At 35.1% G+C, this 16563-nt stretch overlaps 3 protein-coding genes across 3 annotated transcripts; 2 read left to right on the forward strand and 1 right to left on the reverse strand.

Annotated features, from left to right (window-relative positions):
- Positions 1-3150: 3150 nt before the first annotated feature.
- Positions 3151-5041, forward strand: PHYBLDRAFT_161656 (hypothetical protein; the record flags this gene model as incomplete). The annotated part of the gene is made up of 4 exons (XM_018434443.1): positions 3151-3195; positions 3351-3533; positions 3608-3838; positions 3950-5041. The coding sequence occupies 4 exons, from the start codon at positions 3151-3153 to the stop codon at positions 5039-5041; spliced, it is 1551 nt and encodes a 516-aa protein (XP_018299065.1).
- Positions 5042-5430: 389 nt separating this feature from the next.
- Positions 5431-8083, reverse strand: PHYBLDRAFT_74576 (hypothetical protein; the record flags this gene model as incomplete). The annotated part of the gene is made up of 5 exons (XM_018443025.1): positions 5431-5939; positions 6102-6177; positions 6214-6690; positions 6806-7697; positions 7916-8083. 5 exons carry the CDS (start codon positions 8081-8083, stop codon positions 5576-5578), a joined length of 1977 nt encoding a protein of 658 aa, XP_018299066.1. The 3' UTR covers positions 5431-5575.
- A 5220-nt stretch (positions 8084-13303) lies between these two features.
- On the forward strand, positions 13304-16529 carry PHYBLDRAFT_178836 (hypothetical protein; the record flags this gene model as incomplete). The annotated part of the gene is made up of 15 exons (XM_018438049.1): positions 13304-13378; positions 13461-13478; positions 13555-13587; positions 13671-13739; positions 13815-13931; positions 14032-14110; positions 14204-14583; positions 14741-14902; positions 14937-14971; positions 15060-15135; positions 15201-15324; positions 15423-15498; positions 15578-15905; positions 15990-16175; positions 16407-16529. The coding sequence occupies 15 exons, from the start codon at positions 13307-13309 to the stop codon at positions 16527-16529; spliced, it is 1878 nt and encodes a 625-aa protein (XP_018299067.1).
- Positions 16530-16563: the final 34 nt, after the last annotated feature.

Consider the following 16563-nt stretch of genomic DNA (forward strand, 5'->3'; position numbering starts at 1 on the left):
TCTGAGGATCCCCGGGGGGGCGAAAAGTCAAAATAGAACTGCGTATCTAGCTTTACAATGCTTTTTTATTTATTTATTTTTCATATGTGTTACTATCATAGTTTTGTGCGGCTCCCATACCAGGAATAAACGGTTGGGCGTCCCGAATCAATATGCCCATTGAGCCCAGCATATTTTATTGTTTGATAATTGTTGTCATAAATATACATAATACGTATAAGCTTTCATGTGCAATTATCTGTGTAAGGATATTCTATTCAGAATAAGTAATAACCAGCGTAGGTGAGTCACTTTTTACTTTTTATTTTATTCTCTTTAAAAAAAATAGAGGCAGTGTACTTAGGCTTCTAATACAGTCTTTCTACTTGATATTGAGACACATCAGGAATCTTTTTAAACAAACGAAAAAATAAAATGTAGACAGAAAAAAATCCGTTTTCAGATAAAAAGTAGTATTTAGACGTTTGCCTGTAATCATCTCAATGCCTCGAGAAAGAAAAGCTGTTTTTTTTTAGGTCTTTGGAAAGCGGCCGACCGACTGCTTCCTCTCCAAGTCAACAGTGATATTGGCATCCCAAAAGACGATCGATGAAATTTTATTCTTATCCTCTCACTAGCTGTCTTGACTGTATTTTCTAGAATGCTAATTTTAGGGGGACGACGTTTCCTGGTTGTAGACGACATCTTTATTCTTCCGGACCACAAGCTGGGACTTTCTTGCCGGTATGGGATAATTATCTCTAGTCCTTAACTGTACATAGTACTCATATCAAGATTTACTTTTGTGCTTTGTAAAAATAAAAATATAAAAAGGGTGGGTAGGGATTATTTACCAGCTGGTTCTTTCAATGACAAACATTGGGCCGCTTTCTAGTAGCATCGGTGCAATAAGTGAAAGCAAGAGAAAGACATAATACGGGTAAGAAGGCCAATAATTAATAAAATATCCAACAAGATTGTGTCCAAAAATCTGTAATGGCAATAGCTTATAATTTTATGTATAACTGGCTTTTGATATAGGATAATTTTTTTTCAGGACATACCATTTTGCCCTGAAGGATTAGAGAAAGACACCGGGCCTAGAGCAGGTATTCACAAGCAATCAATCCGGCTAGATAGAAACGTCGTCCTTGTAAGATTGCTGATATCCATGCTGTCGGAAATGCTACTTTTGTGGATGCTCTCAATATGTTCAATATCACTGTTAACCCTTCTCACCTCTATTTTTTTCTAGACTTGGGTACTTGATGATGCAAATCTAATATATGTACTCCCAAATTTTCTACAAAAAAAAAATGCAGATTTTGACATCTTCTACACTTTACCTCAGTAGATAATTGAAGTGTGTGTGTGTGTGTGTGTGTAAAAGCGTTGGTTTGAGGAATTTTAACAGCGCAAGGCATAATATCGAATATGTGAGTTCTTTATTGTGTACCTTAACTCGGTTCTATTGATGCTTATATATGGCCATGACCTTTAGTTATATTTAAGATGTTACTTTCTCAGGTTAAAAGCCTAGAGTTATTCTGGAAATAATTTAGCTGGTAATATACGTTTATTATAGCTCTAAATATAAAAATCAATGGTAAAATGTAGATTTTTTTTTGACAGTAATAAGATGAATTATAGACACCTCAGCATTCACCTTGTATTGGAACAACTTTACATGCAAAGCAAATGGGTCCATTAGAAATGACTTCATACACCCATTCCAAAGTTTTTGAGGTACTGTGTATAAGATGCATTCTCATTCATTAAAGAAAAAAACAGGAAAATATGGTGACAAAAGTTCTGGTCTGTATACAAAATTAGAGTAATATATTTATTGGAGAACTGAAACTAAAAAGCAATTAAGCTCTTGAAGCCTTTACTTTGATATCTGATGAGATGATTTTCCTGGAATTAGTGTGCAGAAAACTGCATTAAAGTATGTTTGTTTTTGTACCTTTTCTTTGATCGTAGATTCTTATTTTAAGCTATTTACAGTCCAATTTTTTTCTCATAAAGAAATGATATTAATAAAAAGTATTTGCTCAACATTGGAATAATATTCTTCATAACGCTTATGATTCTATGTGAGACTTAGTTAAAGAAGAGAGATAGAGAACTTGGTTACTAATCAAGATAAAATTGAATACTGACATTGCCAGTTAGATATTAGTATCATTACCATTTTCTCTTAATTACATGCAAACTATTATTTTGCACAGGACATTTAATCAAGATAAGTTAGGCTGTCATACTGAAACGATTGGTTGGTACACATTTACTCGTGAAATTTAAAAATCAACCGTTTCTGTAGAAATAAAATAAAAAAGACTCAAATACCATAATCGTGCCATTGTGTCATTGTCATACTGTTTGTTTGAGTTCAGTCTCTTAAAGTGGGGCTTGTGGCACTGTTTGATTTATTTTGTGATTTTAGGACACTCCATCATACGGTGTGGCCTACAAATCAGTCGATTAGTTTTTCCTTCAAAAAGAATAAAGTGCCTTGTTTAATGAATCATTATATATATTTATATATGTGCCTTTTTTTCTTTTTAAACAAGCACAATCTACTCAATTTGACTGTATATATATATGCGTGTGTGAAAACAATATAAAAATACAAATAGAATTGAAATAAAGAGTGGGTTTTGTGAGTAGTCTTTCTTTTTAGGTCAAGAGGGCTAGTTTGTTGGTCAATAGCCCTATTAACATAAATAGGAATCAAAGAATTATAGAATAAGTATAGACTGTCATCTAGCTTTAAAAAATCTATTTATTCTAAGCAACATTTTTTTTTAAAAATAAATAAATAATGGTAATTATATTGACCTCATTCTTCAACTGATGAAATAAAGAAGAAGTAGAAGTAGAAGTAGAAGAAGTAGAAGAAGAATAGTAATATTATATTAATTAAAAATTGAAACCGCAGTAGAGTCTCCAGGTCCCAGAAGTTTACATATACCAATTTTTTCTATATATATTATTTTTTTTCATTTTAACCGAGAACAATACTCGGGTCATCCTAAACTAGACAAACTCAGAAATCTCTTTCGTGTTCCAGTTCAACTTTGCTTCTTCTTCTACTCAATTTCATCTTTGGCGTCATTGACCCATTGTTGCCATTCACCATTCTAATCAGTCCAACCTCTGTGGGTTGCAATGTACCACCAATTTCAACAAGGCAACAGCGAGGATTCTTGGAACGTAAGCTACGGCTCGGAATATCCTGTGCCTTAAATATTATCCCCCCTTTTTTTTTTTACATACGTCAAGACATGCAGAAAAATGCTGTTTTTTTTGGTATCTAACTAGTATTGTTATTTTTATTAAACTTACATACATAACGTATATACATACAGTATAGCTGTGATGAGCTGTGGAGATCTCCTTCTATCAATAACATAGTGCACTCTGCCACAATACCAGACGAACAGACACCTCTTTTAAGTCAGATAATTATACCCTCTACAGATCGAGTTACCCGCTGGACAGAATCGTTTTGGAAGCGCGGTTTTATCTTAAACATATTACCAGTATTAATTGTAGGCAATAAATTTGTTTGAAATATGTGTATTTAAATCCTATGGTTATATTAACTTTTAATGTCGATTGTAAGGTACTCATCTGGTGCTCAATACCTATACCGTTTGATGATTGTGCAACACTGCCATGCGACTACGATCCGTACAGTCTTTCACCCGCGATATCAATTCTGCCATTAGCAGAAAAGCCTAATAATCAGCCAACTCTCATCAATTTTTGGTTCTTTTTGTTTTGGTACTATGGCGTCTACAATGCAATTGCGTTATTTTTGATTACAAAAATGTTTAGCATTTATGCTGTCAATGTAAGCCAGAGAACCAATTGTACAATATAAAAAAAAACAACAAAAAAAACAACAACGAAAATATCCTTGACATGTGCATTTATCTTCTTTATCTTTACCTTTATCTTTTAGTGGTGGCCTAAACCGTTAGGGGCTAAAGTCACATTTATGCTCTTTTGGCTAACTACCCAAGCTGTCGCAGTAGTAGGATATTACTTTACAAACCTAGACAAGTACACGCTCAGCTGGGTCTTCCTCACCTTTTTGAATATGTGGTTGCCTGTTCTGGGCGCATTGATCAATATTCACTTACATAACATGAAAAGAAGCCAACGAAAGCTTTATCCTGCTTTCGGCGACCCCAAAACAATATCCATCTTTATCAGTCCGTCGGAACACACGCACATTCACATCCCCGCATCCTACCGACGGTTTCTATGGTTCTGTGTAGCGCTTTTTATTGCCTTGTTTGCCCTGGTGAGCGGTGAAATATATGCATACGTATTCCTCTCTACTCTTCCGCACACATCTCTAGATGCCGTAGTATATGTCTACAGCTGGGTGGGAGCAATATATGTCATGGACGCCATCACAGACTACATTATACACCGACGGGTCCGATCTTATCCTCTCGCAACCGTTTTCAAGCTCTACTTCTTTATGATTTATTTTATATTTTATCGTAATCTATTTGCCAGACTTCGATCGGTTGACCAGTTTGCTCTCGTCCAGCTAGGTTCTTTTCTCTGGGTTTGCATTTACTATCCCCTTGTCATAACCCGCCACACCCATAGTTTGTGTGTTCGTATGTTTGGAACAACATTGACTTATGAGGAATACCGAGATAAGATCGGGCGTTCTTTTTATCTTCGTAACCTGGCAGAAAACACAACCATGCTTGGGTTCCTTTGTTGGGTCAACATCTTACACTTTGGACCCAACCGGGCCGCCTACCCTTATTTCCATTTTGACGAACAGGTCTCAGAAGACAGTCCATACACTCATCGAACAACTTTTATAGCTGCCCTGGTTATCTGGACAAGTGAGCTGACGAGTGCGTATATCACCCGGTGGACATTCAAACGTTATTTCAAACACTCGGTTACCCAGCAGGCCATCCGAGAGTTTACACAATATCCGGAAATGATCATTGGCTTTGTTCTAGTCATGGTGCACGTACTCCAGAATATCTTGCTGGCCCTGATCAAACTGGACTTTGCTTAAAAAGCACATCATCTCTGTTTCTTTTTACTAGAGCTTTATCATTCCATTGTAAATTTACTACATTGCATCACACAGTATAAGGTGATATATACATAACTATGTTGAATACATATTTTATTTATATTTTTTTTTCTGTCATTATTATTATTATTCTTTAGATTATAAATATACCTACTATACCTACTATGCCTACTATACTTATTATATATATATATATACTGTAAATCAAGATAAAAAAAAAGAAGACACTTGCATCGATTGACCAGCAAGAGCCCTTTATGCTGTGCAATATATTACAGAATCATTCAAAGTTATATTTCACCTCCCTTTCCATACAATTTAATAAAATAAATGAAATGCACACAGGCACACACAGACACAGACACACAAATGTATGTAAATAATATTTTTACTGGAAATTTTTGGTAGCAAACACATACCTATATATGATTAATAAGAAATAAAGAAGAGAAAAAAAGAGTGTAGAGAGCTTAATATAAGAATAATAGGTGGGTAAATGAGTATGTTTTGGTCTTAAAGGTAAAACAAAGAGGGGCCTTTAACGGTAAATTTAAGGTATGCATTTAATCCGACGGCAAATAAAAGGGCAAAGCAAATCACAGTAGGGCCCATAACATCATCATAAGGCCCAGCTGCTCTTGCTCGAATGAGTTCTCTGCGTCGGTAGTAGAGTCCCATTCCGTAAATCAATGTTGAAAGTGATACGAGGGTGTAGACAATGCCACTGACTTTGCCAACAGTGTCGCCTGCATTGAAGAGAGCAATTGAGAATGTGGAAAGAAGTGTTCCGAATGACATCCAAGAGAAATACGTTCTCTCATTGGCAAAGAACACCTTTGGCTCCACACGAAGAGGAGTAATGACTTTTTTGGGAACTCTGACACCAGGAGGGAGAACGACCGGCTCTCTGGTCTGCTTGGGTTTGTCTTGGCTGAGCATATGGTGGAAGCTCTGGCCGATGTGTTCTGGCCAGTTGCGAATCTTTTCCAGCACACTCTCGGGCTGGTCCTTAGGGGGTGAGATGGGAGCACTGGAGTACGAGCTTGAGGGCTGGTTATTACGAAGCAGAGAAGTACGCTCACTGGGCTCAGGATATTCCATGTGTACTCGTACTTCTTCGGGACTTTGATCCAGCAAGGCTCTTCCTTTACCCTTATGAGAGTGAGATCCCTTAACTACCGATGGGGATTGAGAAGGCAATACTGGAAGTTGCTTGGTATCATCGTCATCAATCTGGGCCAACCAGTAAGGTAAAAGAGAGACACGGCTGTCAAAAATGACGGCAATACCATGGACAAATTTGCTAAACTCGAAAGCTTCTTCTAGGATGCCAATGTCCTGAAGTTCGGTAACCCAATCAGGCTCCTTCTCATTATTACCCAAGTCAAGCTTAATTTCAAAGGTTGCAAATGGTGCTCTGCTAATTTCACCATCCTTTAGTTTCTGGAAGGGGAAATTGGTATCGACATCAGGACGTCTCCAGTCATTCTCTCCGCGACGGACAACATTGTCATTGGGGAACATATTAGAGTCTTCGCGAATGAAGCACAGGTCTGTGTCTAGAGCCATACGAACACTGTTGTCACCGGGGATCTGGAAAGCAGTTCTCTTATAAAAGGTACGCAAAACTATATATATATATATAATAACAAAAATAGTAATTAGTTAGTGGGATTGTGTATAAAGATATGCGCATGTGCATCTGAATGCCCGTGTGTGTGTTGATGTGCATAATAAACTTACCTGGTTGCATTTGCTGAGACATTACTGTATCCTGAACCTGATGAACAAGTTGTTCGAATTTCTGGACTTCTTCTTCTGACTTTCCTGCCATCTTGCGCATCTTCTTGGCTGTCTTTTCGATAAATATCTGCTCACCCTTGAGGAAGCCAGCAATGTACTTATCCTTGATTACAAACCGATCCTTGAGCTCACCCCGGTTTTCTTCTGCCAAAGTTCTTCGCTCGAATGCAATTGAGCTATTTCCTTTTGCACTTCCGTACCATCTGAGGCGAATGATTTGAGATCCAAGCGCCGTCTCGACGCGGGAGTTGTAAGAATCAAAGTCGGCATCATCAAAGTAAAGTGAGGAGATTGGGGGATCAATGTTGGCCTGCTGCTTACTAGCGTCTCGGTAGACCAAGACAGGCAGGTGTCGAAGAATGTAAGTTTTGAGTTCGAGCACATTTTCGCTCTGGACAAAGAAACGCTTTACGACCGTCCTGCGTCCATCTACTCTGACTTCCATAGCGTCTCTGAGTTCACTTGCAGGCTGGAAGGACATTGTTCTACCACCATCTCTGATCTTGCTGAATAGCTCTGATAATTTGATGAGAAGAGCGTCATTATCTTCGTTCCAGAAAGGGCATTGGTTCAGTCGGACCATAAACATGGGTCTGAGGACATAGTTTGTGTGGCGATCATGCTTCTTGACAATTTTGAGGAAACCGGTGTAATTAAGACGAGAGAAGCGCGAGAGACGGTTGATATCATCAGCAATTTCATTGATATGACCTTGGATGCGACCCATTTCTTCAACAGAGTCGTGACTAGGGATCTGTGATGCGGCAGTTTCTACAGCCTCATCTGTGTTTCTTCTGATTTCTTCCATCTTTTCCTTGTGGAAAGCATAGACCTAATAATGGCAGATTTATTTAGTATATTATATTATATATATATATATATTAAGATAATACAATAAATCAAAAGGAAAATTAGCAGGTGTAAAAGTGTTTCACCAAGAAAAAGAAAAAAAAGAAAAAGAGACGTCTTGTCATTTATGAACTAGAATGTAGATTCCTTCTTCTTTGTTGTTGTTGTTGTAGTATTGTTTGAGCTGTACACTAGGATTACCTTTTCGAGATTACTGTCGAGCATCTCTACGAATTCAGTTTCGTCTTTTTCTGTGAATGGTCTGTCTTTTTCAGCCTTTCTGAGCTTCTTTTTGAGACCGTCATAGTCGAGATAGGCTGCCTGCCACTCGGGGTAGATTGTTTCTTTTAACTGAGAGCCAAACTTCATTGCGTGCTAATCAAGAAGAAGGGATGGGAAGGGAAGAAACAAAAGAATTTTTTTTTATTATTTAAAAAAAAAAAGGCAAAAAATAAAAATAAAATATATATATAAAAAAAAGAGTGAGCTGCACAATTGAGAGCGGAAGTTTTATAACAAGCATTATATAAGGATATAATGTGTTCATCATCTTGGTAAGTATATACGTATGTGTGTATATATATATAAATATATAAATAAAAAAAAATATATATAAAATAAAAAAAAATACCTCTAATCTGCTTTACATCAATTGTATTCTTAAATCAAAAAATATACTTCTTCTACTGAACTAACTTTTTAGATCAATTTATTAGCAAATGCCAATAGCTAGCTGTACAATGTTCACATTATTTTGAGACCTGTCAATAGTTTGGGTCGACAATAGCTATAAAGAGAAAGATCTAAATAACCTTATAGACCAACACAAAACAACAGCATCAATCGATAATAAGATTTCAAAAGTAATAAAGTCTTACACAATAGATGTCCATCGGAGTACCAACCGCGGACCTCACCAAAAAGACACGTTTTGAAGGGACTGGACGCGATTTGACAAGATATTCGCACTGGCTTTCAATCTATTGCCAATATTGGACATACAAATGGTTTAACATGCTTATAACCTAGAAATCGACGATAATGTTGTTTAAAAGAAGTAGGTCAAATAGACAAGGTAAAGCGATCAAAAGAAGACGAAACAAATTAATTTATTAATTAATTTAATAAAGAAAATAAAGACCAAAAAAAAACAGAGGAGAGAGAAAAGAAAAAAGAGACGTCAATGTACTGGTGTGACTGTCGCGATAACTTCAAATAAAATAAAAAAGAAAGAAAGAAAGGCGATCTTGTCGTGTGGCCAAGGCACAGAGGGACAGAGATGCACAATGAAATGTAATTCTTCAATTCCGATCCGGACATTCCTTTGGCTCGGACCTCTTGCTTTGTGTGTCTGTAAGTCTAAAAATACCGCATGAAACAAAGTAGCTGTGACAGTGCTGTGACGTTTTTATGCTTAGCGGGAGTAAAAGTCAAATTCAAAGTCAAAGTCAAGGATCAATGCGTACATTAGGGGGTTTCAACAATCATTTAAGGGCCTTCTCAAGCACTCGCCAAAGACCTAAAAGTTGGCGTTGAAATCCAAATAAGTATTAGCAAAGATTTTTTAATTTAGCCAATTTTGTTGGCGATTCGCCAAAACTTTGGATTCGACTTTTGCTGTCGCCAAACTTTTGGCGAAGGTTACTAATTTAAGAAACTCTCGCCAATCCGTATATGGAAATCACCGCCAACATTTAGGACCTTGGCGGGTGCTTGAGAAGCCCCTAAGTTTTTAAACTTAGGCCTTGAGTTTACATTTTAAAATATAATTGGCTGAAATCAATGTATCTATATCTTTTAAAAGTTGGAGTATAAGCGCGTGATTTAGACTTTGCCTTCAAAAACTCTGCAAATCTTATTGTTTTACAACCACATCGCTTAAAGTCTACTATTCATTCAATAAACTGCTCAACTCATTTTTACACATTAATTGTGATATATAGTAGCTAGACTTTTCATAGCGAAGAGTTATATAAGGCTTGAGGGGAGGTGGAGAATTCTACTTCCAAAAAGTATGCTAATTATTTATTGATTTATTCTTTATATAGGTTTATAAATTCATCACAAAACAGATGTGTGTGTGTCCGAGTGAATTTATGTGTGCCTGGGTAGATTTGCGTACCTGGGTAGATTTATCTGTGCGTGGGTGGATTTATGTGTGTGTGTAGGTAGATTTTGTGCGCCAGACGTGACACAGCGGAGGTACAAATATTAAGAGAGGCAAATTGAATAGTAAGAAAAAGAAAGTCTTTATCGATTGATATATATAAACATATTATTCTACCTCTTTAATAAATAGCACTCTCACAGTATATACTCTTTCTAATGTTGAGATACTATACTAAAGCCAGTTCCAAACATTTCGAATATTATTTTAACTTTCTTTAATAAATAACACTCTCACAGTATCTATTTTTTCTAATATTGAGATACTAACCCAAAATCAATCACAAACACCTCAATTGCATTGCAGAATAATATTTAAATAAAATTATGATTGGAATAAGAGGGTCAATTACTTGTTGTAAAGTAATAATAAAAAATCAAAGACTAATTGAAAACTCGTAAAAAAGCAAAAATAAAATAAAATAAAAAAATAAAATAATTAATTTGAATTTCAAATGTCAAGTATTTCTGGCAGACTGCAGGGCATTTTTGGAACTCAAACTGTCTAAGCTGTTTTTAGTAATTTAAAAACACCTAGGAGCGTGGCATTTTTGTGAGGCTAGCAGTTTTCCTACACAAAAAAAAATGCGACGGTGTTTCAATATTTTGTTTCTCCTAAGTTCGTATAATAAAAAAAGCGAAATTTTACCACTTCGGATATAGAATCGTACTTTAGAAAAAATTGTACTAAACTGTCTATTTTTTATGTGCTACAAGTAAAGTAGCAAAAAAAGGTCGGCAAGTGAAAATTAAATAATGGGATTTCACATATAATATTGCACTTTGATGTGTAAGTGTCTTTTTTTTTTTTTTTAAATAAATAAAAAAAATAACTATTTAATTTTTTTTGTTTTATATATAATTTAAAGAGCTAGTTAATAATTTAATACAAGTAAAGAAAAATGATATTGTATTTAATACTTTGTTTTTATTTATGATTATCAGTGTTAATAAATTAATATTTAATAAATATTTTGAGTATGCTTTTTTTTTTGCCAATGTAGCCTGTGATATACCCACCACAATTGATTGAAGATCAGACTTCACAACCAAACACTAGTTCTTACTTGCTAATGAACATGTCAAGTTTACAATCTCTTGAACTGTTGTTACCCATACAAAAGTTTAAATACCGTCTAGTAACCATTAAAAAAAAGATTAAAACTCTTGAAAGAAAAACTTTGAGAATTTTAAGCTTTTAATACATCTTTGCTTAAATTTGATTATTATTTTTTCTGGAAATTCAATAGAGTTGATGCAAATATTTTTGCCTTTTTAAATATTCTTTTTAAACTTATACTATTTTATCACAATGCCTAATAGAACTGAAAGAAACATTTAGGGGTACTCAAAAACACTGTAACTCTTACGTATTATTGGTTACTGCTTTAAGACTCAAGGCCTAAGGTTAAAAGCTTAAAGGGCTGTTGAAACCCCTTATTATTATTTCAATGCAACTTCAAAAGCAGGTCTTTTTTTTTGGTATTGATTTTACACCCAGTAAAATATACACGCAGACACACAGACTTTACTATTTTCCCCTCTCTTTGCTTTCTTCTCTTTAGTATATTTTAAGCTTTTAATTTTTTATTTTATTTTTATTACCATTAAAAAAAGAAAAATAATAGTGAATTGTGTGAGCTGAAAAGAGAATGACGTGACAAGTCAAATAGCAGCTTCGGAGTTGATGCCGATTATGATTCTTATGCAGTAAGAATATAAGAAGTTAAAAAAAGAAAGAAAAAGGGAATGTCAGGCCCTCTTCCTTGGTCTCATTACTTATTCTCATGAGTTACCATTTGAACATTCAGACAAACCCCAATAATTCCAGAGGTTCTACTTATACAGAGTCTTCTGCCAGTAGCCCTATTATATTAGGTACAAAAGTGTACACCAATCGTACTAGAGCTAATGTCGTTTTATATATTTGCTATTTCTTGATATATGTACATGTATATACATTCACAATCCAGCTAATCGACATTGGAGTCATCAAGATGAATCGAATTTTAAAACGCATTGTACACACACGATATCCCAAGACGATGGCCACTCGGTTCTTTCTCTGGTAGCAAACGATCGATATCTATTTAGTGGTAGTCAGGGATCAACAATTCATGTAAGCTAAGGAAGAGCCAATTGTCGTACACTTCATTAAGTGTATTACACACACGCACACACACAAATACTTTAATAAATAGGTCTGGGACCTGCAGACCTTTTCTCTTATCACGACTCTCAAAGGGCATTGTGGAAGTATTCTTGGTCTGGCATTATCTTTAGATCGGCAATGGCTATTTAGTTGCTCTGGTAAAAAGAAAGAAATTTAAAATGAAATCTCACTACATGTATATATATATATATGTGTGTGTGTATGTGTGTATGTGTAAATTCATCATCGAGTATTTAATATTTAATGCATTTATTTTATTTTATTTTATTTTATTTTATTTTATTTTATTTTTCAGGAGATGGAACTGTCAGGGTAGATAACAGATACATATTTACACCTACACCTATATGGATAGTATTCATATAAATATATGTATATATCAATCTCTTGATATTTAGGTCTGGGATACAGAAACGCTCAAATGCCTGTTCTTAATACGGTCATGCCACGATGTTGGAGACGTATTCTCTGTTGTATATGCAAAACAAGCACAAATGCTGTTTCTAGGTTGTCAAAATACAAGTATTCAGGTACCAATTTCGAACTTTATTCTTTTAAGCATATTAATTATTATTTTTCTCTTATTCACTTGTGCGCTCTAGTGGTATGATCTTGATGATCTAAAGAATGAAACGGCTATGGATACTACATCTCACAAATCTACTGTCTTGAGAAACAAGTGCCAGAAATCTCGGTTCTTTGCTAATGGATTGGGATCAAATATAGAAAATTTGGAATACAAAGATGTGAAACAGTGTGTTGTCAGAGAGAAAAATGTACTAACAAATGCACATGACGGCTATGTATACTGCCTTATTTACTCCAACGATATTCCAAATGTGAATGGCGAAGTTCTTGTCAGTGGTAAGCACATTTATCATACAATTTTTAATTTAATTTATACTATAATATAATATAATATAATATAATTTGATTTGATCTACTTTGATCTACTTTGATTTAATTTGATTTAATTTGATTTGATTAATAAGCGCATTAAATACTAAATAATAATCATAATAAAATTTCCAAAAAAAAACACACACACACACAAATGAATGAATGAATGAATGAATAAACGAATAAACGTATAAATGAATAAATATATATAAAAGGGTCTGGTGATGGCGATGTCAAGGTTTGTCGAGAGATTGGTATATTCTAAGCATGTATTAAGTTGATCCATAAAGTAGATTTGGTTAATCAGTAACAAGACCCTTCACCTCCTACATGTCTTCAAGGGTGACTCTGACATGGGAGTCCTGACTATAGTTCAATCTGAAAATGGTTATTTATTTTGTGGTGTTCAAGGTGGAGATATACAGGAAAGTTTGATTTTGGATGAGTATAAGAATGCATGATTTTAATGCTTCAAGTATATGTTTTTTTTTCTTGTCTTGCTAGTAGATATGGGATCTTGAAACGGTAAATCTTGCTATATTTAATATTATACTTTATGTCTCACATATAGCTCAAATTGACTTATTGGGCTTATTTATAGTATCAAATGATTCGTTCCATCAAAGGACATTCGGTAAATATACATATAAAATACGTGTATGAATAGCCTAAGAAATACAGTCGTTAGTTGTTAAATATGGTATCATGTGTTCACAGGACGACGTGCTATCAGTGACAATCAAAGGAACAGGTTTTGTTAGTGCCTCGGCAGATGGAAAAATCAATGTAATTGCCAATCGAGACATAGTGATATATATTGGACTCAAATTAATGAAACAAACGGAAAAATCAATAAACTAGTTATGGAGTGAAGGGTTCGAATTGGAAGAGTCAATCAAGCAAGATAACGGTGTCTTGCTGTCCTTGACACACTCCCAAGATTATATTGTTACAGGGGGTACGAATCACACGATCAAAGTAAGTCTTTATCAAGTAGTCCATATTGGCGTTTAAAGCCGTGAATTCTGTATTACAATAAAAAAAACAAGAAGAATAATAATATTGAGCATGGTAATAGTTTTGGAACACTCAGCATCTGACCTCCCCTGTCGATAATGCGCGAAAAAGCAGCGACTTGAATGATGTGAACTCGGGTGGTATGAACAAATATTTTTTACTCTATTTTAATTAAGATATATATATATTAGTGTAATCAGTGCTAAGTCTTTTTTTTTTCATATCTGGTCTAGATATGATGCTGTCAGTACTGGATAGATGGGTCTCGATGCGAACAGTTAGTGGGATGCCTAAATACTCAGAAGAATGCCGAAAGGGTGCGCGGTTTCTAAAGAATGTATTTCAAAGCCTTGGAGCACAAAGCCGGATGATTCCCGGCGCTAGTGGGCGGAATCCTCTTGTGTATGGAAAGTTTTTTGCCAATCAAATACAATCTGGAAAGGATGCCAAAGACCCATCTTTTAAGACATTCGAGAAGCCAAAGACAGTTTTAATTTATGGACACTATGATGTTATCCCAGCTGAGAATGCAAAGGGTTTGTGGGAGAGTGACCCTTTTAAGCTATCTGGAAGAAATGGGTATTTGTATGGAAGAGGTACCAGCGATAACAAGGTAATTCTTTCTTTTTATTATTTTTATTATTATTATCTCAAAACCAAAAACAAATCTATCAAAGTTTCATATACCTCACAAGCAGAAGTGAATAATAATAATAATAATAATAATAATAACAATTCTTGGATGATGATGATCTATGAAATTATTCAAGGGACCGATATTAGCATGTATCTTTGCTGTCCATGAGCTACTAAAACAAGGTGACCTGGATGTCGATGTGTTGTTTCTTATTGAAGGAGAAGAAGAAAATGGAAGCATAGGGTTTCAAGAGGCGCTTGATGAGCAAAAGGCAGGTCTGATCTGGAGAATACAAGTGAGCTTTTTCTGACAGAATATTTGTATTGTAGCCATTATTTGAAGGCGTGGATGTAATACTTCTCAGGTGAGTACACGTTGACTTGTACTCGGTAACATCATCTCACGTTTCTCGTGTTTATTAATATAACTATACATTTGCTACTATGTATAAGCAACTCTTATTGGCTGGGTGAGGATGTACCTTGCTTAACTTATGGACTAAGAGGTGTCGTACACGCATCTATAACAGTAAGTACATACACGTAAATACATACCTATACTCGGTCTTAATATATCTCATTGTGTCTGATAAGGTGTATAATGGACTTTCAGACCTTCATTCTGGTGTCGAAGGAGGGGCCATGTCAGAGCCTTTAGTGGATTTGATTCATGTCTTGGGAAAACTCATCGACACAAATAAAAGAGTACTTGTACCAGGTAATTTATTTATTATTTTGAAATCAGCGCACAGCACACTGTTATTAGTACTTTACCAGCCTTAGCACAAAGTATGTTAACGTCTTTTTGTGTACCAGGCTTTTATAATGACATTCGCCCTATAACTCCTGCTGAAGACACTCTTTATGATCCAATTGTGAAATGGTTACAAAGGTGAATTATACATACATAAATGTATATCTATACATATAAGTTAACATTTTTGAATGATTTTTTTGTGGTGCCTTCATAGGTCTACAGATAAACCCCTGACATCTTCTTCTAGGTCCCAGCATTCTTGTATTACACCTTCTTCTTTTTCCGACAGCGGGAGTGAGACAAGTGAATATAGTAACGAGAATGGGTTAAAGCAGCAACTCATGGTGCGTTGGCGATATCCAACCTTGAGTGTACACAAGATTGATGTGTCAATTAATAATCCAACAATCATTCCACGTAACGCAAAAGCAGTGATTAGTATGCGTGTTGTTCCTGATCAAAAGATATCAGACATATGCAACAGCTTTCAAAGCTATACAAAAAAAGTATTTCAGGACAGCAAGACAGAAAATATGATATCAGTAAGATAGACCAATCTTTATCTCTCTTTCTGTTAATGCTAATATAATACACTCCAACTCATCTTGATTTCATGCCCTATCTAGGTTCAAATAGAAAGTGCTGCAGATTACTGGCTTGGCAATCCAGAAAACAAGTATTTCAAAGCAGCAGAGGATGCTATTGAAAAAGAATGGCAGATCAAGCCATTGTATATTAGAGAAGGCGGCTCTATTCCAGCCGTCAGGTTGTTAGAAAGGTTTTGTAATGCACCTGCAATTCATTTCCCTATGGTAAATATTCTGACAGAATAAGCGTCGAAGAAATTGGTATTACTTGGTTATATGTACTAATTAAACCTTTCTTCTTCTTCTTCTTCTTCTTTCAAAGGGTCAGGTACAAAACAAAAGAATACTCAAGATAAAGAAGAGAAAAGAAAAATAATACTCATATCTTGTACTCTGTTTCTTCTCTTCCTTATTCTTCCTTTATTGCAAACAAAACCAAAATCCAAAACGAAACAGGCCTCTGATCAAGCACACTTACCCAATGAGCGTATCCGACTATTGAATTTGCACGCTGGTAGAAGGATCATAAAAAACTTTTTGAAGACAGTAGGGACCCAGAAAGAGAAAAGAGTAGAATAGAATAAAATAGAGTAAAATATATTACTATTGATGT

The sequence above is a fragment of the Phycomyces blakesleeanus genome (assembly GCF_001638985.1).
Source record: "Phycomyces blakesleeanus NRRL 1555(-) unplaced genomic scaffold PHYBLscaffold_1, whole genome shotgun sequence".
Classification (NCBI taxonomy): domain Eukaryota; kingdom Fungi; phylum Mucoromycota; class Mucoromycetes; order Mucorales; family Phycomycetaceae; genus Phycomyces; species Phycomyces blakesleeanus.